The sequence below is a fragment of the Bemisia tabaci genome, chromosome 10 (assembly GCF_918797505.1).
Source record: "Bemisia tabaci chromosome 10, PGI_BMITA_v3".
Classification (NCBI taxonomy): Eukaryota; Metazoa; Arthropoda; class Insecta; order Hemiptera; family Aleyrodidae; genus Bemisia; species Bemisia tabaci.
The window spans coordinates 35,521,906-35,547,494 of NC_092802.1; the positions used below are offsets into that span (position 1 = coordinate 35,521,906).

Here is a 25,589-nt window from a genome sequence, read left to right on the forward strand (position 1 = left end):
GAATTTGGCAACAATAGATGTGGTTTGGTTCCTTTCTGCTTAGTCCATTTTGCACTGGAAACTTAAGGTTCAGTCTTAGTCAAGGAAATGACACATTCGCGGTCATATTCAGTTACTAGTATGTCTCTAAGCTGTTGTTACTTTATCAATCTATAAGTGAAAGGAGGTGCACAAAAACGCATTATCTGATTCCGTTTTCATGAGCCAAAGGACCTTTTTTGGAGATGCAGGTATAAGCCTGAATGGTACTAAAAATCACAATATTCAGAGGCTGTCCCTTGCAAACTGAGAGCTGGCATGTTTTGAGAAAATATTTCAAGATACCAGAATACAGTTGATGGGAGCTTAGTTAATATATTAGCTCTCTAATTGGCTGTCATTGAGCTTGTTTGAGGGGCTTGGAGGACAAGGTGCATTAGTGTAGTTTTTGCCTTTTCGGGAAGTACGTGTTCGAAGTTTTGCATTACATGGAGCCTCATGGCGAGTATTAAGCTCAAACTCACTTTTTGATGCTTGAAAATTGGCGTTTGGGAGCGAATTTTTCATAGAATATGCATTAAGACGAGTTTTACTTCAGAAAATGGACTCATGCGTCTTGTCATCTAATTAAGCCCCTCATTGGGTCCAGAACATGCTTTTCTGGACTGGGCTTTTTCAGTGAAATGGAAAAACAACCTCCAACCCCGTGCGCAAGGATGCAGCAACACCAAGAATGAAGTTTGCAACCTTTTAGACTGCAAGACTTCTGATAACGTTATCAAGAAAACCAGCAAATTCTTTCTCAATTGCAGTTCAGTGAATCAAAAATTTTTGCCTTATTGACAGCCTATCCCAATATTCTAGGCTGATAAAAAATGACTAAATGACTTTTTAAGCTGTATCAAAGCTTAATAAGTAAGACAATCTTGAGCATTTACCTGTGGTGAAACTGCACAAGAACATATCTCGGTTTGCAGCATTGCAGACTTTCTGTCACACTTTCTTTTCTCAATGAAAAATTACTTGATAGCATTTCTTGAAAACTTCAGATATTTTTTGTCTTCAAATGAAAAATATTCCGTAAAAATTTCAAGCCATGATGTCAGTCAGGTCTCCTTATGAAAAATAAAACAGGAGTGGAATTTGAAACACTGCAATGGATATGAACATCGTTGCAGTTTCACTGTCGATACACTGAGACCTTGACCATTCAAACTCCGACAATTCTCACAATAACTCCCAATAGGTATTGCTATGTCTCTACAAAGTGGAGTTAGAAAATGAAAAATGTCATGGAAATTAAGGAGGTTCCTTTTTTTTTACACGTTGCTGAAAAATTGTGGAAGAAAAGCCACTTTTTAACGGAATGAGCTCAACCTAAAGGTTATTAGAAAACTAACTAAACAAGGGACAAGCTATTGGAAATTGTGATCCGATTTTTTAAATTGTTTTCTCAGAGCAGGACACCTCTCAGTTTTTTGAGGACAGCCTTCATAGTTCCAAGAGCAAGTTATCTGCAATATTATCTGTAAAAACTTTTTGTCTTCTGCCTTCAGCTCTAGGTTGATAGTAAAACCTCTCGGACCCATCAGGCTTATCATTTCGTTACCTTCCAGGCAAAGTATCACAAGCGCCATGACGTTTAAAAATTTCCGCCACCATTTTATTTTTTTACCGAGAAATTTTCGGTTGAATCTGTTTGAAAATTTCATCGAATTTTATCGGCAGGACAAAGAAAATTCAGTGAAATTTTCGGACAGTTTCGTTGAACAATTTCTCTGTAAAAAAATAGATTGGCGGCGGAAATTTTTAAACATCGCATGGCGCTTGTGGTACTTTGACCGGAAGGTGACAATTTATTGAATTAATGAAGTTTATCTACTTCTATGATACCTTGACACAACCTAACATTTTCTCTTTTAAGCTGATAGTAGGATGAAAATTCAACTATCTAAGCCACTTGAAATAGCGACTATGATAATCAGCAGTCTAATTAACTCTCCATTTTTAAATGGAAATGACCGCCAGCAAGTAGAGAGGTCTTTATTCCTGTTGTCCTCCACCCTCCTTTATCCAGGTTCAAAACCAAAGAATGCTTGTCGCATTCCAAAACAATTTCTTTGCTTAGGAAGCTGCCCATCCCACTCAATCCGGCCTCGACACTCATTCATGTAAAAAATATCTCCTTATGTTTCCATTCTTGCTCTGAACTTCCTCCATTAAATATTATCTTCCTTCAACTTGCAATTGTCGGCCTCCTATGGTGTAGTGGTTGTAGCGCTTGCTCTATAATTGGGAGGTCCCGGGTTCGATTCCCGGCCAGGTGACCCGAGTTTGATGGTCTCAAACAATGGTTGCCTGGGGCTGGTTCAGTAGGGACGGAGGGGGGATGGGACTTAAAGCGTGGGATTAGCCCTTGTGGGCTATTTGAAGTAGTAAAAAAAGAAAAAAAAAAAAAAAAAATTGCATCACTCAATAGAAGTGTACGCAGATATTATTTTTCTCCTCTATCAGATTAAATTTCTTTACTGTTCCTCAGGACCTAATTGTTGGGGCATGCAGCAGTTTTCCGTTTTTTAGAAAGTAATTTTTGACACTAATCAAAGAGCACTTCAACTGTGCCTCGAATCAATGACTTGAAATATTTCCGCTGTGATCTGATGTTAGACATCGATCGTAGCATTCCTTCAAAAAGAAATCATGAGCACGTATGGCTGCAACAGGAAAAAAAAAATTGTTATGATCGTTAGAAAAATGTTTTATGAGACCAGAACAATTGATTGTGAAAATGTGTAAATTGAACACCAATTCTCTACTACCAGAGTTCCATTTCAAATCAAGAAGAGCTTTTCTTCCTCTCTCCCTTTGCTAATTATTTTTTACTTTTCAGATCTTTTAAAGAATTTTTTTGAAGATCTCTTTTATCAGCTCATTTTTTTTTACTCCTTTTTTTTGACACGCCTAAGCAGGCGTTTTCAAGAAGATTCAGATTAGTAGGAATTTCCAGTCATGATTGGGTATTTTAGGAAAATAATTTTATTACATAGTAAGGTCAGGTTAGATTAGGCAAGAGGGTTGGAGAAGTAAGCAAAAATACCTTATCGACTGTTGAACTCTAGTAAACAATCACTCCAATTGGATGGAACGATTTTTTTGTTTTGTTTGTCTCTAGAATTTTATAATTTCTTCTTTCATTGCTTTGAGAAATGAAATCAAAAGTCTTCTCCCTTCAAAAACTTATGAAATATGTAGAATTGCAGCAAACAGCTTCAAACTTCTTTAAACAGTGACGGTTCATAATTTTGAGGGAAAGGAATTAAGAAGTTTCGGTACGTGTGTTGGTTCAATTTCATATTTCTTCCTATTCTTATTTTCAGTTGATTCGAGATAGAATATGGAAGACGAAAAGTGTCAAGACCAAAGCCAGCGAATCTGATCTAGTCACTGAAACGGACCATGAAATAGAGGCATTATTTATTGATGACATCACCAAAGCATACCCCAATCACAAGCAAGTATTTTCTTATAACCTGTTTACAGCAAAACTTTTCAAGACTTTTCCAGGAAGCGGAATGTGAGGAAGAAGTTTTTATGCATGTTTCAAGCTGAGCTTATGGTGCTCCAACAAGTATAATGTGGAAGATTTTTGAACAATGCAATTTTTTACTTAATTTATTGGCTTTTAATATTCAAATTGTTGTGGACTGTATCATATAAGTTCAAAGTTTCCACATCTCTGAATCTACATCGAAGTTACAACTTGGACTAAATTCACCGGTTGGTGTACATTTCACTCCAAAGATGGAGCTGACAGTTGGGAAATATTTTTTTGTCAAATTCCTGAAAAACCACAATCTTCTCCTGAACAAGTTTATCCTCACATTTCTCCTCAATCATGAAAAGAGGTATTGAAATAAGGATAAATCAAACCGAAACATGTATTTTTAATATCTCCAAATTAACATACAAAATTAAGACAAATTAACATACGATCACTATTGTATGTTTAAACTATTTTTCATGTTTTGATTTATTTTATTATGTTGCTGAAGATGGGTTTTAACCTGAAATGCATACGATGAACTAAACAAGTATGTTACTTAATTTGAAAAGTTTAAAAATGGGTGTTTCGGTTTGTTTTATCCTCATTTTAATTGTTATAATATGACGCAAAATGCGCTTCACAGATTATAAAAAGGCTGATCGTAAATTAATGGGACAAATAAAGGATTAAGGTGGAATAGAGTCATATGATTGGTCTGTTGCACCACTCACTTTCTTTGTCATTGACTCATTGAGCTTGATTGACATTTATTCAATTATCGCTAATGACACAACTGAGATGACATAGTGAGTTATGCAATCAACGAATCCCACGTCTGACAAGACATAATTTGAACTCTAAAAACGTCACTTCGTTTTTTTTCAAAATTTTGCATGGAAACCGATTCTTAACACTAGTGAAAATCAATTCCTGAACAAGATATTGACAAGTATTTTTAGTAAAAGCACGCATCAAACCGCTAATAATAGCGGTCATTGGGATGGTTCCAAACAGTTTAACTGAACAGCTTCAAGACTTCGGAGTTAAGAGTTATCTGCTCCAATCAATGCAAAAGTCCGTTGTAATAAGGACGTCAAGCATTGTCAGGTCGTTTCTCAATATCGATTAGTTTCTTTATGAATGCAATTTTTAGGTTTTTATTGGTTTTTCAATTTTTTGTTCTGTTCCATTTTCCAATTTTATTTTAAGTTTTTAATTTTTTAGCAATTAAGTGTGTATTGGCCAGTGGCCAGTGGCCTGTCAGTCGTACTTATACCGGTTATAATGATCCTTTAACCCCCCCCCCCCCCCCAAAAAAAAAAAAAACCCAGACAAACATTTAGGTATGCCTTATTTAGGAGTTGAATTCCAGGGTTTTCACCGTAAAGTTTGTTTTTCTCGAGAAGGTTTGACAAGAAAACATGTTGTGTTGTATTCTAATTCACACCTTGCCTGGAGGCCCACTAGTATTAATTGTCCCCTGAGAATGCTCTTCCAAAAGTTGAAAAGCAGAAATTCTACTGCAAGTAATTTAACCCACAAAGTCAAGCATGACAGTAGGTTTTTCTAAAGGTTATCTAACTTGCAAACATTGAGCACCAAACAAAGCATGTAAATTACTCACGTACTTTTTTTTAGGTTTATTGGTGAAGAGACCACAGCCAGTGGTAAGGAGGTCACATTAACTGATGATCCTACATGGATAATAGACCCTGTCGATGGAACTCTAAATTTTGTCCACGGCTACCCGAACGCATGCATATCCGTGGCTCTTGTTGTAAATAAGACGTTAGAAATTGGAATCATCTACAACCCTGTGTGCGAAATGTTATTCACTGCTCGAAAAGGCAGAGGCGCTTTTCTCAATGGAGCACCCATTAAAGTCTCCAAAACAAAAGGTATCTTGCTTAAATTGTTTTTTTAAACTTGTTGCGCGAAAGCTCATTCGGTGATTAATAGATCAATTTGCTCTGTTTATTTTTACAATTGAAAGAGGATTTTTTACTCGTGATGGGTTGCTTAGTTTTTAGAACTAGTTCAAGACAAGTTTTGTCAGTAGGCCGTACTATTTGACAGCTTCATGAGCATTAGTAGCAAAAAAAATGACACACAAATATGGACAAATATTTCCCCAATTTTATGGTTTTTAGTTTTGCTTGAGTTGTGTGTTAGTCATTGTAATGAAAAATTTAAGCCATTATCTGTGAAGTACTGCATTTTGACCATGAAGCTTTGAGTACTTAGTCAGATCTTTGTCACTATGTTTAATTGTGTTAAACTACAATGAATCTTGAATTTTAACCTATAGTTTAACAATGACACTGCACCTAATTGAATTTAACCTCTCTTTCAGAACTATCTAGGTCGTTAATCACTATCGAGTTTGGTACAAAGAAGAGTAAAGAAGAGTCGGACATAGTGATGCAAAACATAAATATCTTGCGGCCATTAACTCAGGGGTAAGAAAATAAACCCATTCCTTGCCAATGATAACACAGTGCACAAGTGAAAACGGAATCGTAACATTCTTAAAAATTGCTAGTTCATGAAACCTTTAAGTTTTGAAAAAGCGGGTGGCTTCGAATTTGGACTCCAGAGCAGGGGTACAGAAACTTCCGAGGGTTCCCCCAAAATAAATTTAGGTTCCCCCATTTTAAGTTTTTGCAGAATTTTGCCCGACACATGAAGTAAGGCTGTCGACAGTTGGGTTCCCTCAAAACAGCGCGGTCAACAGTTTGGTTCCACCAAAAACAGCACGCTTGAATGTTTTGCTCCCCCAAAAACAGCGCACTTGACAGTTTGGTTCACTCAAAGTAGCGCACTCAACAGTCAAGTTCCCCCTAAACCCTAAAAAAAAAAAAACTCCCAAAGTTCCCCCAATTTTTTTGTCCTCACATGTGTTCCCCCATTTTTCTCGTCCTCACATGGGTTCCCCCATTTCACGCGAACGGCCGGTCGCGTGGTTGGGAAGTTTCTGCACCCCTGCTCCAGAGTAGAAAACTGGGACTCAGATTGATGTAAATTTGTGATTGGACCCATCATCATTCGCAGGATTATCAACTAAAATCATGTATCGACAATCCTGTCAAAAACTTTGGTTTTCTCAACGTAGTTAAAAATCAATTTTCAAAAATCAGTTTTTAAGTGTTAGAGCCCTAGAACACTCTCCACCTATCTATATTCTCCCCCTGAAATAACGATTTCTCCTGTTTTATCAACAGAATCAGGTGTATTGGCTCAGCAGCCTTGAATATGGCCATGGTTGCTCTCGGCGGCTCGGATGCGTATTTTGAATACGGAATCCATGCCTGGGATTATGCAGCAGGTACACTTTTGATCCAAGAAGCTGGTGGTGTTGTGATAGATCCGGCAGGTAAGATTTCTTTCAAATGTTATTTTTAATACGATCAATTTTCCTGCTAATCCATTTTGCTGATAAATTTTCATCACCTGCTGTGTGAAATTTTGAAACTGTTCGTAAATCCAAAGACCGAAATGAAAGGATGCGTCCCTCCTTAATTTTGCCTCTTTCTTACCTATTGATACCCCTTCATGTTTCAGGTGGCCCAATTGATTTGTTCAGCTGTCGAATGCTTTGTGCCAGTACCCCTACTCTTGCTCAAGAAATAAGTAAGCTTATCAAGCAGCACTATCCTACAAGAGATTTATGAAGAAGCACGGACGATTCTGTTTCGATTTCCTGACCAGATTCTCCGACTGTGCAACCTTAATCATCGCTACATCACCTTGTCTCATGACCTCTAAAAACATTGAAAGTGAGTGACTTAATTAGCGCTTTTGTTATTTTTAACTATTCGTTTCGTGTAAAATCAGGTTAAGTATCCTAACTTCTGAAATTAAGTAAATGTTGACTAATGTTGTCTGTTAAAACTAAGAATTTTATTCTATGCCTGGAAATTGTTGTTTTGATGACTGATGTGATAAGGCTGACTTAACGAACACATGTTTAGTCTATAATGTTAAAAAGGAAAGAAACCTGTGTAAATTCTGCCTTGGATTAATGTTTTTTTTTGTTCTATTTTTTCCATACGTAATTCCAGAACGGAAAAGTTTGGAAAATTTTGTCCAAGCGGGATATTTGCTGCGAGTTGATATTAACATGAAGTGTGCTTTCTGATTAAAATCGTAAATTTTGATAAAGAAATGCACATATGTATACAATGATACTTCACATTTCTTGCTATAACCTGAAGTTCCTTGGACATTTTTCCGGAAAATATTGCTGGGAAATTTTTTGGGTGCTCTTGGCACCCAACTTCCTTTGAAAAATTAAACTTGTATTGATAAATAAATACCTAATTTGGAAAACTAACTTAGTATTAATAAGTTGTTGAAAAAAAGTACCGAAACGAAAAGAAGTGAACTTATTGAATAAGAGAGGATAGTGTCCCGTTTGTTCTTGGGTAAGTAATGGACTGTGCATTTGAATTAAAACGCCATTCCCATGCTCAGTTTATCTGATTAAAATTTATTTGAATGCTTAAGGCCTTGTCTCCACAGGACGTTTCATGGAATTTGTCCCAAGGAAAAATCCCACTTGTGAAGTTGGGAAAAATATTGAGTTAGTCAATACTAATCAGTGTCAACTAAAGGTCTTTGTGGATGTGGAGTCCCAGAAACGAAGTAAAAAGAAGAAGAAGAAATTTTGTTGTGTTTTTATCAGGGAAAAAGCCCTGACGTACCATTCCTGCGATTGAACATGGGAAAAATCCTGTGAAACATCCCATGGAGACAAGGCATGATGGAGAATTTGCATGCAAATGTTATATTGCTTCATCTGAAATGGATTAAAGAGTTGATTTCACAGTATTTTTTAAAACTTTTTTCCGATATGGGAAATAGATTTAAAAGTGGGAAAGTGCACCGCCTGGTGACATCAACTGGCAGCATTTCCTATTTAAACACATGAATTTTAACAGATTAGATCATTTTGTGTTATCTTCTTCAATAATTGTTCAATCCATGAGCCAAGGGTATCTTCGTGTTCAGTTCACTCAGTAGTTTCCACTTAAACACAAAATTTATCAAATTTCAGACACCTGCAAATTCTCCATTGAATTTAAAAGGAATGACCAAATGAAAAATTCTGAAAGTTACGACTTTGTTTTTGAATTTTTGTTTTTTTATTAAAAATTTGTGTTAAAAAAAATATATGCAAGGAAGTGTTCTACCCATCACACTGAAAGTAAGATTGATGAAATCAATTTACTGACATCTGATCATAACTTTAAGACGGTTGTTGGTTAAAATAATTCTCGAAGTTTTTACTTGTCACATGGTGGACAAAATCAAGTTTCGCAAAAAATTCAAGGGCAGGGAGAATTTATTTGTTCAACTGTAGAACAATTCAATTGAAACGGATTCAATTCCATCTTTCAAAGATGAGAGTAAAGCAATAACATGTTGTTGCACAGTACGACTCTTTTAAGCTGATCGAATAAAAAAAAATGTAACAACTGTTGAGCCTTTTCTTTTCAGAAAACAGTCCTGAGATACCTGGGACAAACATTAGTGAGTTCTATTGGTCAAAAAAAGTCTATGGTTAGCATCATTCAAGTTGATGCGAGCTTTGAATATTGACATTTCTACAATTTGAAGAAAACAAAAAATAGCGCAGTTGCCACAAGGTGTATAATTGAGTAGGCATGTGTATTTACATTTTTGGTGAAATCCAAATGACCTTTTACTCTTTGCAGACTAGTAACTGTGCCTGTTGCTTCTAGCAAAGATTAGGCATGAACTAGTCATTACAAATGCAATAATTTGAGTTTGACTAAAAGTTGAAAACGGGAGCATACCTACGCACATACATTGCAATAACATTACCTTTCTTTGTAAGCTCTTCCAATGCGAAGACATTTCAATTCATACCTGATGCCACAGTAAAAATGAGTAATACAAAGATTCGATTTAGGCCACTTACATTTGCAGCAACATGCTATTTTTCAATTCAATTTCAGTTTAGCTTACCATCTTAGATAGTAACAGAAAGTGACAGTACAATGGCCACTATATTCCATTGAATCAAATGCACAATGCATCAACAATGAAAATTAATACATACGTAAATAATTTCCTCACTTAAGCGCAATAGAAAAGAAACGAGATTACAAATACTAATGCTCCTCTCCTTAAAGAAGAAATTTAAAAAAAAAAAAAAAAAAAAATTACTTTCAACATCAAAACTTGGAAAACAAATGGCTGTTATTTTGCAGAGCAGTTATTAATTTGATGTTGAGCACACTTCAAAGGTACATTTTATTCAAAGAAATAAACACTTAAGTTACATGCGCACGCAGTTTTTTCTTTTTATCAATTGTAAAACAGACACTTTTAGTTTTATGTGAGGTCAACCAAACGGTAAAGAATCAGTCAAAATTCCTACTGTTAGAGGAGCCCAATCGTGTAGGAACGCCCATTAGGATTGTGAATCGGCAGAGGGACTGGTTTAGATATTGTCCATTCAAACCAAACATTCTTTTTGTTCAGAAGTCTCCAAAAGTGTACGACTAGTTCATCCGAAGGCTTTAATTGAATTGGCTCCTGAAAATGAAGTGAAACATGTGAGGCCCTCATAAAAAAATCAAGTCTACTCAAACAATTATATTATTCCTTGTTTCATCAGAGTTACCGCAGAATTCAGAAAATGAAATTCTCACATAAGTTTTCATATAATTACCTGCCGTTTGAGGATATGCGGAATGATTAAATGTAAAAATCACCTCGTCCAAAGCTTAACTCACAACATTTGTTGTTAAAACGTCTAATACATGCTGAGCAGCCACTAGAGCTAGTTGAACAATTTTTCCCTGACATATCTTAGTACTTCAAGTTCTCAGACTGGATAAACTCTGTTTCATTTACTGATTTCTGACGTTATGATTCGCAACTCTTATTACTATTACATCAGTGTTCGAAACTCACCTTTGCTTTTTAGGAGCCATGTGGCGCATCAAGCCCGATTTTTAGGCGCCATTGAAGATTATTTAGGGGCCAAATTGACTCTTTGCCTACATATGACGGCGCATTTAGTGAAAAGTTAGACGCAAGATGTTTTCGTAACAGATCTAGTAAGTAGCTGTAACTTGGGGAAGACAAAACCACAAATGATGAAATCGTGAAGAAGAGAAAAAGCTTTCACTTGTGGTGCTGAAAATTTCGAATAATCACCTAATATGAAAATTCAGATTTTTAAGGGGCAATTTTGAGGGGTCACGTTGGCGCAGAGCCTTCATTTTTTAGGCGCCATGGTCGATTTTTTACGCGCTTCGAACACTGATTACATCCCCTTACTGGCAGCCAATCCATGCTACTCGCAGAACCCATTCAGAGGTCACAAAAAGACTCAATGGATCCCACCCCATAGAGGCGATTCTTTTTCTTGCATTCAATAAATTTCTCTTATGAGAATGATACACTTTCTTAAAGCCGAAGTATCTCTGCGTGGACTGACAGATTCTCGTGAATTTTCTCGATGTCTAATGATTACTCCAAAGCCAAATTTTCGCGACTGGATCTGGTCGACTTTTTCAACCAGATCGGCAGGGTTGCAAACCAAAAGAGAAAAACGCTCTGATGCTGTCAAGAGTCGTATTTTGTTCGACGAAACAACTCAGAACAACTCGTAACAGTCGTATTTTGTTCGAATGTTATTTATGTTAAGGGGCGTGGCCTATTTTTATTAGTTTCATTATTTTGCACAATTTGGCAACGTTTTGCGACATTGTTTCGAAACAAATGCGAAACAATCGGAACGTCCTCAGAGCTATGTTACGAAACTGTTGTGTTTTGTTAACAAGATTTCTAACCTCACTTCTAGCTGCTTTGCTCTCATTGGTTGTGAAAAAGTGACGCAAATAACACAAAATCGGTAACAGGAAACAATTGTTGTGGCGAACAAAATACGACTAAGAACTAAACTCAGCTGCTTAATGAGCTTTGGCCAACGTTTGCATCCATCCGCTTTTCCAGCCATTTCAGGAGATGGGTCGAGAACTTTGGATGTGGTCATCATTGCTGTAAGCATGAAAACCTAATGTTGTAAGCGCACCATCGCCTGAAGGGAATTTCGATTTGTTGTAACGAAGGTTGGCAGTAAGTTACAAACTTCAAACAAATCCACTCGCGAAAATTTGCCTCAAGGCATTAAATGAATTTCTTGGCGGTCAGAGCATTGATTCTCTTTGCAAGAATGGCAAAATTCTTTTACCGCACTCTTCCACCATTACATGATTGACCCCTTAACACTTCCCCCCCCCCCTTGCGCTGGGATTCATTTATTGCCCTGTCCTCAAAGAATCCCTTTTATTCCTCAGCAGAGAGGACGAGCAAACTTTCCGTCACTAAGCAAGAATCTTGTGGATAGAGCTAAGCAAAACAGTCACACTAAATTTCCATGTTTCAAAATCTATCACTTATTTTAATTTTTTGGAAGCTACTTATTTTTGCTTATACTTATGTGAAAATAACCTTCATAAAAGGAAGAAAAATTGCAAGAATTCTCGAGAGGGGATGTTGGTTGGTTTTTTCCAAAAAATTTAAGTAGGAGGTGAGAATTGGAAACACCAAAAAGTAAGTGTTTTGCTTAACTCCATCCACGTATCTGGAGGGCTTTCTCTCTCATTACTTATGTGTTTTAAAATTTTCTTTAGAATTGATAAAATCCTCCTAGATTCATTGACAACAATTCTATTTCTATGGCAGCACGTTGATAGTTTGAAGTTGAAAAATGTGTGCGTCCATGGTGATGGTTCAAGATATCCGACAGTGTTTCACTTTTTATAATAGGAAACAAATCAAAATCTTTCCTTACAATTTTCTGAGAGTATTTTTCAGTAAGAGAAAATTTCAAGAGAAAAACTGGGAGACGGTCTGATTATAAATTAATAAAACATGCAGTGACGTGGAGTGCTTTGCGATCTATCGATATTTCCCCATTTGAAGCTGTGGTAAATAATCGATTATTAAGGTGTTCGCTGCAAACACCTTGTTTATTGATACTTTTCCATAGGTTTAAATGGTCGATCAATCGATATGTTGCAAAGCACGCCACGCCACTGAAAACATGAGCAAAGATTTGTAACGTGGGAATTGTAGATACGCTTAAACTAAGATATGATTCAACTTTAGAGATCAAAATTCTTTTCCTCTGATACTTTTTTTCAGTATTAGGTTGACACTTCTTCACATTCAAAAAGTAAAGTTAGGTGGTTTGTTCCAGGGATGCTTCCACATTTTCAAGTACCTATCCACTAGCTTTCCACAAAATTCTCCTCCAATTACCAAAGTTATGAACTTTTGATCCTTAAAAACTTTGTCAGCGGTTCAGGTAATGTATACCCAAGAAAAGAAAGAATTGAACTTACCAAGATAGGAAAGAAGATTGGGAACCAGCTGATCATACCAGTAGAATACGTTTCGGGCACTATACTTAATAGGACATCTTTGTATAAGACAGTTTCGAAGAAACCGGCGAAACCATGAAGAACGCAATCTTGCGTGATGTCAAATTTCAAAGTTCCATACCTCGTATTGTCAGGTTTCTCAACTGAAAAATAAAAAAGGAAGAAGAAAATATAAATGATGTCTGGAACAATTCTGCATGTTAAAAATTTTAAACAATATACTTGATGTTTCAAGATTATTTGGAAAAGCATTTTCCGGAGAATCTCTTTCCAGAGACCTAATTCCTTCAAGTCAGTCTGTTTCTTAATTTCCTATAGAAATTGGGAACAAAATTGGATATCAATTAAATACTATTTGAGACCTTGATTCATACCAGCAAGTTGTAATCAGTCATATGAGGACATAAATGTAACAAAAGCGGTCGCTGACATCCGTCATTTTTAGGGCAAACGCTTTTTTCCAATTCTGGAGCCCTTAGGAATGCTTGTGCAAAGTTTCAGACTTCCAGCGTAATTTTTCCGCGAGATATGAACTGAAAACCATGTTATTTGTAAAAACAGCGGATATGAGAATCCACTATTCTCAGTATTCTCTTCGGCCGGCGCGGCAGGACACCGCAGAGATTCTAATGCAATTGTGATAACTGCCCGTGCACCGGCCACGGGCTGCAACTGACACTCAAACGATATGTACCGAGACCGTTTTGCCGGAATTGACGAATTTTTAACTGATTTTATAATTTGTTCCTTATTTTTGATGTAGAAGTTACGGACGGTTTAGTTTTTTGTTCAATGCGATTGAATGACTCAGCATTGACATTCTTTTGGTTCATTTCAGTCGTTTCATCAGCCGTACCCTTACTGATGGCATTGTTTCATGCATAAAAAAGTGTTTTCAGTAAAAATAGCGGATGTCACATTTTTTTCAAATCGCTGTTACTCCTTCAATTTTTCACTTACATAGATCGTAAAACGTGTATTTTTTATAGGAAGAGTTGCTCTTCATGAAAATCTTTAGAAGAATCCTCTCGTTTCTACGAACGGCAAAGCGCAAAGCCTCGAAAACTTCAAACGCGATTTTCTCACAATGTGAAAACTCGACATCCCCTATTGTTACATGTAAGTCCTCATATGCAGAAATGTGAAGGCCCTTGAAAAGTCAATGAGTGGAAAAAATTTTGAAGAACGAGAGAAATAAATCACAAATCCTTTCTTTACCTTTATTAGGATGGTGGAATGTGAACAAAGCTTGAGATCCGCTGATTGTGTACTTGTTCCTTTGGTGGACTACATATGGAGTTTCAAATTGGCTAATTGGTAACTTTCCAATATCTTTGCTTAATCTAACTTCATTGTACAATTTTGAAGATTGTACTGGGGCTAAGAACGAGGTGTAGCTGGATGGAATACTAATCCCATCCTCTGTAATCGTTTAAAAAAATTATTACACTAAGACACGAGAACATAATTATGTGAAACAAGAAAAAAAATGTAAATTTAAGAGCTTGAAAAATATCACAGGTCTGAGATATAGTAAAAACGTCAAGAATATGATGAGCAATCAATCTGCATGGAATCAGTGCTCTACAAAAAAAAAATGTAACACATTCCCTGCTAATGTGTTTTAGCGTAATTGAGAATTACCCCAGTAAAAGAGCGTAAGAGGCTTGCTATGCTGCTAAAATTGTGCAATGTCGTTTTTTACTACAAGAAGCTAATCCAAAAGCTCTGCCATCAATTTTTCCCAGAATCTTCTCCGAAGTTTTCCTCACTGTTGTGTCAAGGTGGGTCCACTGTGAATGAATTTCATTTGCTGCAAATGCTATGAAAAATTGCACAATCTTAACAGCATTGCAAGCCTCATACGACCTTTCATCGAGAAAGTTCTCAGTTGTCAGGGTCAGAAAAACATGCTTGAAAAACAGTGAAATTTGCATATCACAAACGACGGTTTCCGTTGATTGCTGAAACACTAGCACTTTCTCTCAGTTGATTAATAAGTAATGATTAGTGCTCCATGGTAATACATTAGTGATTGCGTAATTAAAGCAGGCACCACCTCTATTGTACAGCAATGAAATGAAAACTTGCAGTTCGAAATGCCTGTTACTGTGACCCTTTTGGCTTGGAGCAACTGACTAAAAAAACAGTTATTAGAACCAGCTTGAAAGTGAACGGATGAAGTCACCAACAGAAAAAACGTTAGTATCTTCAAGGTTTGCATTAGCTTTTTGTATACCTTTTAGAAGTCTCTGAGCACCATCTAAACATTCAGGTGAGAGTTCGTTGTCTCCGAACGAACCGAGAAGTTCCGACACAATGATGTCTGCCATTTCAGGTGGATTCCAATCACGCATGTCGCAAGATATCACAGTTACTTGGTTCTTCCATGATTCTTCACAATGTGCTTCTAACCTACAAAAATAGAAGAGTTAGCTTTCAGAAACAAAAGTGGAGTGAAAATGTAAAAAACTTCTCAGAGTATAAACTTTCATTGCGTGCAGGGAAGTTTTAAATCAAACACATGTTCGGTGCGACCCTAAGTTATGTCAAAAACAATTGGAACTAACATCCAACAGGAATTCTCTTTTAAAGGCAAGATATCATAGATACTGCAAATTTTAATGACATCATTGACTCTTCGTTTAACTTTTTTTTTTATTGTTGTAATATAAGTATATTGACAGTGGAACTCCCAAACAATTATCTTCATTTGCAACACTGCAAACTTCTTATCATACTTTATTTTATAAATATGAATCCACTCAACAGTAATTCTCAAGAATTGCCTTTGATTGCCTTTCTTCTCTGTGTGAAAAAAAATTGATAAAAACTTCAAGTGATAATACTGTTTTCTTCCCCTTTAAAAAATAAAATAAGGGTGAAGGTTATAAAACACCAAAACGAAATATGTGGTTTGGGAGTTTCAGTGTCAATATTTCTTCAAGCCCAAAAAAACTGGACCAAGTCCAATTAAGCTGCCGGAACACATCCATGCTTGCTAATTTATAGCAATGGAGGCTGAGTGGAATCTGTTTCAACACGTCCACTTGTCAGTTCCGAGAAAAGTCGTCACCGACAGGATCCATCCGCAAACCTATTTTTCTTTGCCATTCTTTGTTTAAATTGTTCAGTCATATTCGACTGGACGCAGCAAAGCTTTTTGCCTGATTTAACGTAAGCGACCAATGTCTCCAAAAAATAATTGGCAGGTTCCATGTTGGAAGTAATGATACCTCTGGGTGGATGTGTAGGGGTAAAAACTGTCAAAATACATACGTGACAATGGCATTGGGATTTTTCTCAACAGCATACACTTTAATCAGTCTGTTTGCTAATTCGGCTGCGTTCAAAGATGCTCGGACTAGAGGTCCTCTACCTGCTCCAAGTACCATGACCACACTGAAAATAAAATTAACAAATAATTAACAGAAGCTGTAATGAGAGGAGAATTATTGAACTTATTTTTGAAATCAGTCTCACTTACATTAAATGAACATGGTTAAAAATAAGTAATACAGTGAAGTTCAGGTTTTAAAAGACAAGACGGTTTCCAATATTTTTTAATAGACTCAACGAATTGCGAATGAAATTCAGAATAATTGATTGACTGATCATAGGCTATATTTTGAGATTGTAACGCTTTCTCTATACAAGACTACATAGATTGGGTTTCAAGCATGTTCTGTCTTTTGAAAAACGGAGTGCAGCAGGCTAATTATTGAAATTGGTAGACAAAGCAACGGAAAAAGAGGACAAAAAGGATTTGGAGGCATCCTACTGATAGAAGTGGGTGGTTGCAATTGACAAAGGAGGTAAGTAGTAGACTAACTAACGGCAACCCATGAGAGACCTTACAGTTAGTCCATAATTTTCTCTCTAAGTCTATAAGAACCACACATTTCAACCTATAGGATGGCTTCATGATTCTTATGTCTTCTTTGTCTATCAATTTCAATAATTAGCCCACAGAGAATTATTCAATGGATAATATCAGGACAGGGCAGCTGGGCATAATTTGTTTTATTTTTTCAACATTGATGGATGATGATTTGTGACTGTATCAGTGAAAAGGGACCTTACCTTCTGTGAGAAATTTTGTATTAACTATTCATATACACTTAAACGACGTTTTTCTACAAACAATAATTTTTGTCTTAGAACTCTCCAGGGCTAATATCTCCGTCAATTTTTGAAATTTTAGGGTCAAACTTGCGCCAAAATGTCCAGATTTTCTTCCTTCGTGCATTTGCAAAAAGTTGAAGGAAAATTTTCTCCGGGGTGATGGGATCACTTTTCACAGATTTATTAATATAATTTATGTCAGATTATTTTCCAGCAAACAATAAATATTTGGAAGAAGGGGCTATCTTACTATCTTTGTTGTTTTGGATACTTTACTTCGAAAGCATGTGCACCTGAAAAAAAGTGCCGCAAGTTCATCGTTTTCTTCAGTGCGCATTCATGTGGAAAAAGAAAAAATTAAAACACAGGATACGCCATGAGTAATGACGAAGGATTTCCGGAGGAGATTGGCAGGAACTTCTAGAAGGGATTGGGTCCGTCATAGTAGAGTGCGTCGGATAATGGAAGTGGAGAAGGATATAGTATTCGACATCACGACCAAACAGCTAGTCTAGTATAGCGATGTTAACATGATGACAAAAGAAGTTCTGCCAAAGGAGATGCTTGAATTTGTTGCTAATGCTGATAAGTGTCTTTTCTAAAGTGCTTTGGGAGGGGGGAAGACTGCAGTGGTTGGTTGTCGCAGAGCACTATGAAAGAGGATTAATTCAGAAAGAGTAAACTTACGTGACAACTGTGCTCGCATTTTCCTCACTAACTCTGTCAAGAAGAGCTTGGTAGACTGCTCTCTGATACTCTCTGTACTTGATAGGATCTTTTTCAAACACTTCATAAGTCTGCGATTCCAGGTTATCACTGAGCGGCTGCAGAGGACACTGCAAGTAGTCTTCGTAACCAGTGGCAAAAACCGTCACAGGATCATGTTGGATTGCCGACTGAAATGAAGCATTCATGAATCAGTTTTTAACCGAGTTGCCACAGAATTGAGAAAATCGACGTTGAAACTACCAGACCACATATTTTGATTTGCAATGTTGCAAATATCCTATTATGTCATTATACTTCATTTTTCAAATGGAAAACTGCTGAACGTCAATCCTTGGAAAATTCTGTGATTTTTTTTCCTCTGTGAAAACTCAAGGAGTGATATTGATTTGTTAAGCCTTCAAAAAATAAAACAGGATTAGAGATTTTTTAACACTGTTTGTGGTGTTGTACTTTCACCATCGAAATGTTTTCCCCCAACATTTCCCTAACACATTTAAATTAAATTCCCTGGCTTTATACGATATCTCGGATGGTTAAAAAGATAAAATTTGAAAAAGTTTTTACCGGAAATTTGATATTTGAAACGTTGAATCCGTTCAAGAGAGCAAAAAAAGTGATTTAACAATTTCTCTCTGACACATGTTAGTATCCCTGACACTTTTGTTATCATCCGTGACATTTCCAGATTTTCTTAGACTTATAAAAATTCACTAATATTTCCTAGTCTTCCTAGTACTCCATAACTGTGGAAACCCTGTTTTAAGCCATGCAGAAAGGTCAAATATGTACAGCTGTTAACCTTGTTAATTTGTACTTAATAGATTAATTTTTCTAGGCTTTTGATTTATTTCACAGGAAAAAAAAAACACTCAAGTTACAATATTAGCCTGTAAGAGCTAAAAATTTTGGTACTGGTCAAAAGCAGAAATTGTCAGGAACTATTATGAAATTAGACAAGATCTCCTCCCAGCTTCTGAAAGTTAGAAGTGCCACATTGCCTTTCTTTCAAATTACAGCTCTCATTTTTTCTTTGATCCAAACAAACCTTTCATTACAGAATCAATAAAAGCTAAAAAAGTTCCAGAATCTATTCCCACAATTAAATCCTGATACAAAGGAAAACTCAGGGAAGACTTGGCTTCGATGAAGTATGATTCCTGAGAGGAAAAAATTCCTGCCAAGTACAGCAGAGCTTCACTAAGTCCGAACACCCCCCCCCCCCCCCAACTCAGTAATCATAACTCCGTCTCGATTTTTTGCCTATTTCAGCAATGCTAAAATATCCGGCTAACTCAGAAAACCCTCTGACTTGGTAAAATTTTTTGGTCCCAAACTTGAAAAGATACCATAAAAAGTTCCACTAACTCGGAACTTTCCTCATCGGTCTCTCATCTTCATTATTCCCATAACTCTCCGCAAATTCGTTACGCCGCACTAAAGGTGGGAGCTAAGTGACAGCGCCACACCCGCCACGCTGCAGCACAGTGCTGCCTTGATTACTATGCAGTCAAACTGAAATGAAACCCTCCACTCCATGACATCAGCGCACCCTCCGTCCAGAGAAGTCATAAATCATTCACTCAGCATCAAATGGTTGGCTTCTGCACAAGATAAGGATCATCAGAGCAAAGTGCGGACTCATGCCACGTTTTTCTGGGATTGGTGGTCACCGGTCGCCGCGCTATCCCATAACTTTACAGCTTCCTCAACCAATGTCTTCCTTACAGTTTTAGGAGGCCTTGAAGTTAGAGGAATGACTGAAATACAACCTTTAGTTGCCTTTTTCAGCGCATAGAGCTTTTCATTCAATGGTTCCAGTAGCGGCCATGAGCGCTCGACGTGTTGTTACGACGTGGAGTAGTTTAGCCGCGCTTTTGGCACGAAATTCGAAATTGCGGAACAAAATACGTCAAAGTCCGTTCCATTCTGAAACCCCACGAAGTTGGACTGAATCCTTGGTCCCGATGCATTCCGACTAAACGAAGTTCTACTGTAAATATTCAGAGTATCAGTGTTAAAGCATACCTGGTACAAATAATTTAAGTACTGCTGATAGTGCTTAATTGCGACATGATGACTATTTCCACTAACTATCACTTGGACATCTAGACTGAAGAAAGCTTTAACCAAACTTTGGTGTGATTTGGATAAAACAGGATAGCCTCTTTTGTTCGTCAGAAAAATATCCGTAGGGACAACCAGCGCCTTTACTGGTTCGCCAAGCCATCGGTTAATTTCTTCAGCTGGCGGGTTCTCGTATGATACTTCAAGAACAAGTCCTAGTTTTTTTTCTGAGTTGCAAAGACTTCTGAAATTATTCCACCTGAAATGAAAAATAGGCAGATGAATAAGTATAATGAGGTAATGAGGAAAGGTAAAAGTAATCTTAGTTTTTTTCGACAATCTTTTCAGAGTAACTTCTGTCAGTTAGGTGGAGGAAAAATTTTCTAGTGATCCAAAGGACATGTTGCGATCAGTTATTTTATTTCAGCACTATTAGAGTGTGAATGAATACATTTTATTTAGATTATACTAAACTAGGAATACAGTCTAACAAAATTTGTTTTTGCTTCCCCTTAAACTTAGGATTTTAGAATTGCAATCCTGACGTCACCATGACCTCAATCTAGTTTGAAAATTTTACGGAATATTAACGAAACACTCTTCTAGGCAGCAGTTTTTTTTTTTTTTTTTTTTTTTTTTTTTTTTTTTTACTAACTTTTGAGTTTTTTTTTTAGCATTCAGGTCTATTTTCTAAGTACAGTCACGGAGAAGTTGGTGCTGAAGGAGAGGAGGATAAAGATTTTTTAAAATTACTGGAGAAGAATGATTAAAAGCCACATGAAGAAAAAAGGTGGCATCCCCTCTTGAGGTAAGTTCAGCTGAAATATTCTGGTAAGGTTTGATCATGTTGAAATCTGACACAGCTGAGCTCAATATGTTGGCGATGGGAATCCCGTACGTTCGCACATAGTTTTCACACGTCTGCAGAAGTTTTGTCAGGAGAAACAAGAGCAAAATATTGTCATCTTCTGGCCAAAGTATCACTGAACTTACTCAAGCTTCAATGCTATGTTGTCAGACAACTCAAAATTGTTTTAATTTTTCTGTAAAACCCATGCATATACTTTCATGAAAATGTTAGGGTTAATCTTGATTGACAAAAGAAATATTACATAAAATTTCAAAAAGATTCTGTTCATTAATTTTTTTGTAAAAAACTTAAAAAGTTCGAGAGGTTTGTTAACACAGTGCTTGTGACACCTCGGCCGGCAGGTAACAAAAATATGCTTCATTTCTTCAAATTGGTTGAGACATCTGTCCCAAAACGATTCTTACAATTCTCTTAGAGGTAGGATGAAAATTAACAATTACACTTTCAACCTACCAATGCCATGTGTCAGTAACAGGACTCATTTCTTCAGGATTGGATCTGTAGCTGTTGGCTGTGACAGCTGGACTCACTAGTGGTACTTGAATCCAAATCTGAAAAAATATTCGAAAATCATACAATCCTTAAACAATTTGCTTTCCTAACGTTTTGGAACTTGATATTTCCAAATGCCTCTGAGCTGAGAAATACATCTTTTTGAAAAAAAATAATTTTCCAGGAAACTAGTACACGTAAAAAATTGCGTAACAAGCTCCATCAGACCTCCAACATAAAATTTACTCTTCCCCTAAAGTCATTTTTCCTTCATCACAGACATTACATTTTGACACTTTGAAATGTTGGAAAGGGCTAATTATTTGGAGTCAAATTTTTTAAAAAAATCCTTAAGCCCTAACGAGAGGGGTGTCCTACTTTCCTTCAAAGTTTTATTGAAAGAATTAAACGTCAGAAAGAGCTACATTGGAAAATAGAGCATCATGGACATTGCAAAGAGAGGCCTTAAATTTGTGATGTCCATGAAACTGTTTTTTTGTATGGCTCTTTCCAAGGTTTCATTCTTTTACTGAAACTTTGAGGGATAAGAGGGGGGGACCCCTTTGGCAAGGGTTTAAAGATGTTTTTGAATTTTTTTTACTCCAGATTAGCTCTTTACGACGCTTTAAAGTGTCAAAATGTAATGCTTGTGACAAAAAAAATACCCCTGAACATAAAATAATCAGATAAGGTTTTCAGGAGGGCAAGTTTTCCCCATTAATCCATAAAAACCCTTGCAACCTAATCACATTTAGCTATTCAGCTAGTAATGGTAGAGCTATTTGCCATGAATAAGCAAATTCAGTCTTGTAAAAGGATGCAGGTTTCCATATCTAGAAAAAAAAAGGTCCTTGATTCTAGTGGTTTTTTTTTGGGGGGGGGGGGGGGGTGTTTAACGCTGAGTCCAAGAATGATAACAACAGTCTCAGAAAAGATTGTGCCCACTGAAAGACAAGGTTCTGGAAATGCAGAGCGAACAATAAAACTAAACCACAGTTTCTTTGAGATTATTACCTGATAGAAACAACCAGGTATGATTTTGGAGAAAATATATCGGGCTAAATTAGGGTTGTCAGGTTTCGTGAGGCGGAAAGTAACAGCAGGCAGTCCAAGATGAGCAGCGTACATAAGTTCTTGCACAAGAGTTTCCTGACTGAGCTTCCTCGCTTTCGAATTGATAGAATCCAGTGTGATATATGGGGAAATCTTTCCAACCACCATAGAATTCCAGTCTGTGATTAGATCGAGAAAGAAGAAAAGAAATTTAGCTGGATCAAAATTTTAAGTGACACAAACAGCAGAGAAAATTAGCTCTTTGAATCAATGGGCCGCAAGACATAGTATTAGTTAAAGCACAACATTACTTACATATTTTCTCTCTCTTTATATTATTATTTTGTCCCCCCTACATATTATTTTCAAAATCAGACCTTGTCTACCTTTCGTTTCTTTCAAGAATTAAGAAACTACTCTGTTGTCTCTTGTATACTGATTTATTACATTGTAAAGATATTGTATATAATTCCTTTGGAAGTTTACAAAATAAAAATCTAAAAAAAAAAAAAAAAAAAAAGACCTTGTCTAGTGACCTAATTTTGGCGAAGCAACCACTTAAAATGTTCCGATTGTCAGTAGTCAAAGTAATTCTTTTTCGGGGGACATATACTTGATCCTCCTTGCTTTTTTAGTGCTTCAAATTAATTTATGCATAAAATGAAAGAAGTTTCATTTTTTTCGACCCAAACATTTTTTTTTTCATTAAAAAAAATAAGATTGATACAATCCATGATTTATAATCTTGGATAATGATCTGAAAACTGAGAGGAAAGCGTACAGAATCATTTTAGATTTGTTACAGTCGGCATTATTGACTAGAGAGCTCGATCAAGTTAAAAAATGTGTACCTTCAAACGAAATGTTGCAAATCTTGAATCATGTCTAATTTTTCGAGGGAAACTCTCTTGGAATTTTCTCAAAATATTCACTTTCATTCACAGAAAATTTTGATAGGGTATTTCAGCTGGTTTCCTTGACAAAAAATGAAACACAATCAGTGATTTTGAAACATTGCAATGGATGATATGGATATACACATTTTCCGACTGAAGCAATCTGTGTTTCAAATCATTATCGATGTGGTTTGTTGTACGTGGGATGTTGTAAAATTTGTGCTGAAAGAGAACCTAAGTCTCGAGAAATGCATAATGCTACACATCTGACAAGAAAACTGCGTTTCTTGAAGTTGTAAATTACTTATTTGTCTTCTTATTTTTAAAAAAATACATTTTTTGCCATTTTTTACTTAAATGTGGAAAGATGAAAATACAAATAATGTGGAACTTTCTTTAGACATTTGTTTTTCTTCGGAAAATCCACAGTGTAAAAATAATGTACTGTAACCAACCTGAACTAGTTAGACACATATCAGGCCTGGTGAAAGGACCTTTCCTAGTCATGCTTTTACCAGAGATGAATTCTCGCCTAAATCGTGGATGACACAAAGGGATATTCGCAAAATCAAAACTAGAACAGACAAAAAACAGCAGTGGTTTCAAAATTCATCGTTTAGCTTGAAAAAATTGCATAGATGGTTACAGTTACCCTCTAGAGAAAAATTATGCAAAGATCTTCATTTACATGTCTATGTGCAGTAACTTATGTAAAAATGTATACCATTTTCGCAAACAGTCAATGTGTATGAAAAAGAGAGCCTCAAGATATACTTATTGATTATGGCTGTAGGCTCTTCAACTGGAGCAAACGCAAAGTTATTGGTTATTCACAAATGAAGGGCTTGGAGGACAAGGTGCATAAGTGCACTTTTAGAAAAAATTGAGATTTTAATGATTTCAAGGAGGACTAGTCTTAATACATATTTTGGGAAAAATTATTTGTCCCCAAATTCCAATTTTTAAGCATCAAAGAGTCAGTTTGGACTTTCTTTCCGCCATTAAGATGCATGTAAATTCGAAACTTCAAACACTTTTTTTTTGAAATAGGAAAAACTACACTTAAGCGCCTTGTTCTCTAAACTCCTCAAGTATTGTATCCTTTCAGAAATATTAAAACACAGCAAATAAAGCAATGGAACTTAAACAACTTTAGACAGTAGTGTTAATAGTAACTTTGATTTGAATTAAGTAACTATAGCAAAATAAATTAATAGTGTACAATTAGATTTAAGTGAGGGTTCTCTAACCTTTCATCATGAATATATGTTAATGTTTCACGTAGATCACACCATGGCAAACAATCTCGACCACAAGACAAACGCTTGTTATTCGACATAACCACTTGCTGCAAAAAAGAAAAAACACAAAATCTTGTAAAAATCACATTTTTAAATGAAGATTAAAAGTGCCTCATGAGGAAATCCCCACCAAAAAATGAAAGCGTGCATCCTAAGAATTTCATCTAGGAGATTTGCATTTAAAGGATCATTGGATTTAATTTGAGTAGGCAACATCACTCAACTTACTCTGATAAAGGTTTCATCTCGATGTGTAGTTCTAAGGAAAGTAATGAAATCTTCTTCATCTGTGGGACTGAAAGCAAAACGGGTCAAGGGCATCCTAAATGATACACCAGAGGTCTTTGGTATTTTCCTGTTTTGAAATCTAAAACCAGTAATTGACTCCTCGGCGAACATTTTGCTCCAAACACTGGTGCACTTCTATGTGTAGAAACTGAGGTGTATAGTAATCTAGTGACTTAGGTCTTAAAGTCAATATTTACATTTTCTCATAATACCATACATGACTTCCACTGTGCTATACTGTCCCTGCGGAATGAAAGTAACTGATACAATGCTAAGTACCATCTACACTTCAAAGGCTACGGTCGAACTGGCCACTCTGGATTAAACAGAATCCCCAATTAAATTACACATAGTAGAATTGATACAGCTTGATGAGGATACTGTATTAATTCTATGTATTATCTTGTTGTATACTGAGGGACTAGGACGAATGCCCGCTGATAATAGAGGGAAAAAAAACCACTTCGGTGATAACGCCATCCATCAAGCTAAGAACTGAGCAGCTTTGGATACCGATTCATGGGGTGGTTTGAACTGTAGGTAACTTCTGTTTGTAAAAATTTAATTGGAAAAAGGACTCACCAATTTTCAACGATCTGAGAAGAATTTAAAAGTATTGAAATTGCTTTTGATTCCACTCGCAACGTGCCGGCTTACTTTTTGGCAATTTTGCACACACACGCGCGCACGCGAAAACTAGGCGAAAACCACAACAATGTTACAGTGTTGCCGTGATACTGAAATCTTAGTTTCTCTATCAAATTCATTATCAGTAGAAATTGACTGTATTTTTATCTTTAATTTTATACGAGTCTGTCTTTT

At 36.3% G+C, this 25,589-nt stretch overlaps 2 protein-coding genes across 2 annotated transcripts; one reads left to right on the forward strand and one right to left on the reverse strand.

Moving 5' to 3' along the window:
- Positions 1-3,356: 3,356 nt before the first annotated feature.
- LOC109033244 (inositol monophosphatase 1) lies at positions 3,357-9,002 on the forward strand (the record flags this gene model as incomplete). Its single annotated transcript, XM_072305210.1, is given in 5 exon segments — positions 3,357-3,490; positions 5,162-5,421; positions 5,877-5,982; positions 6,745-6,896; positions 7,085-9,002. Coding segments are annotated over 5 exon segments (762 nt in total), but the record flags the coding sequence as incomplete, so codon positions are not given.
- A 776-nt stretch (positions 9,003-9,778) lies between these two features.
- csul (protein arginine N-methyltransferase 5) lies at positions 9,779-25,492 on the reverse strand. The gene is made up of 12 exons (XM_019045768.2): positions 25,350-25,492; positions 24,429-24,526; positions 23,634-23,752; positions 22,244-22,461; positions 21,191-21,288; positions 19,828-20,125; positions 17,761-17,969; positions 16,228-16,350; positions 15,188-15,363; positions 14,167-14,370; positions 12,910-13,091; positions 9,779-10,087 (listed from the first exon to the last, which is right to left on the reverse strand). The coding sequence occupies exons 2-12, from the start codon at positions 24,515-24,517 to the stop codon at positions 9,932-9,934; spliced, it is 1,872 nt and encodes a 623-aa protein (XP_018901313.2). The 5' UTR covers positions 24,518-24,526; positions 25,350-25,492; the 3' UTR covers positions 9,779-9,931.
- Positions 25,493-25,589: the final 97 nt, after the last annotated feature.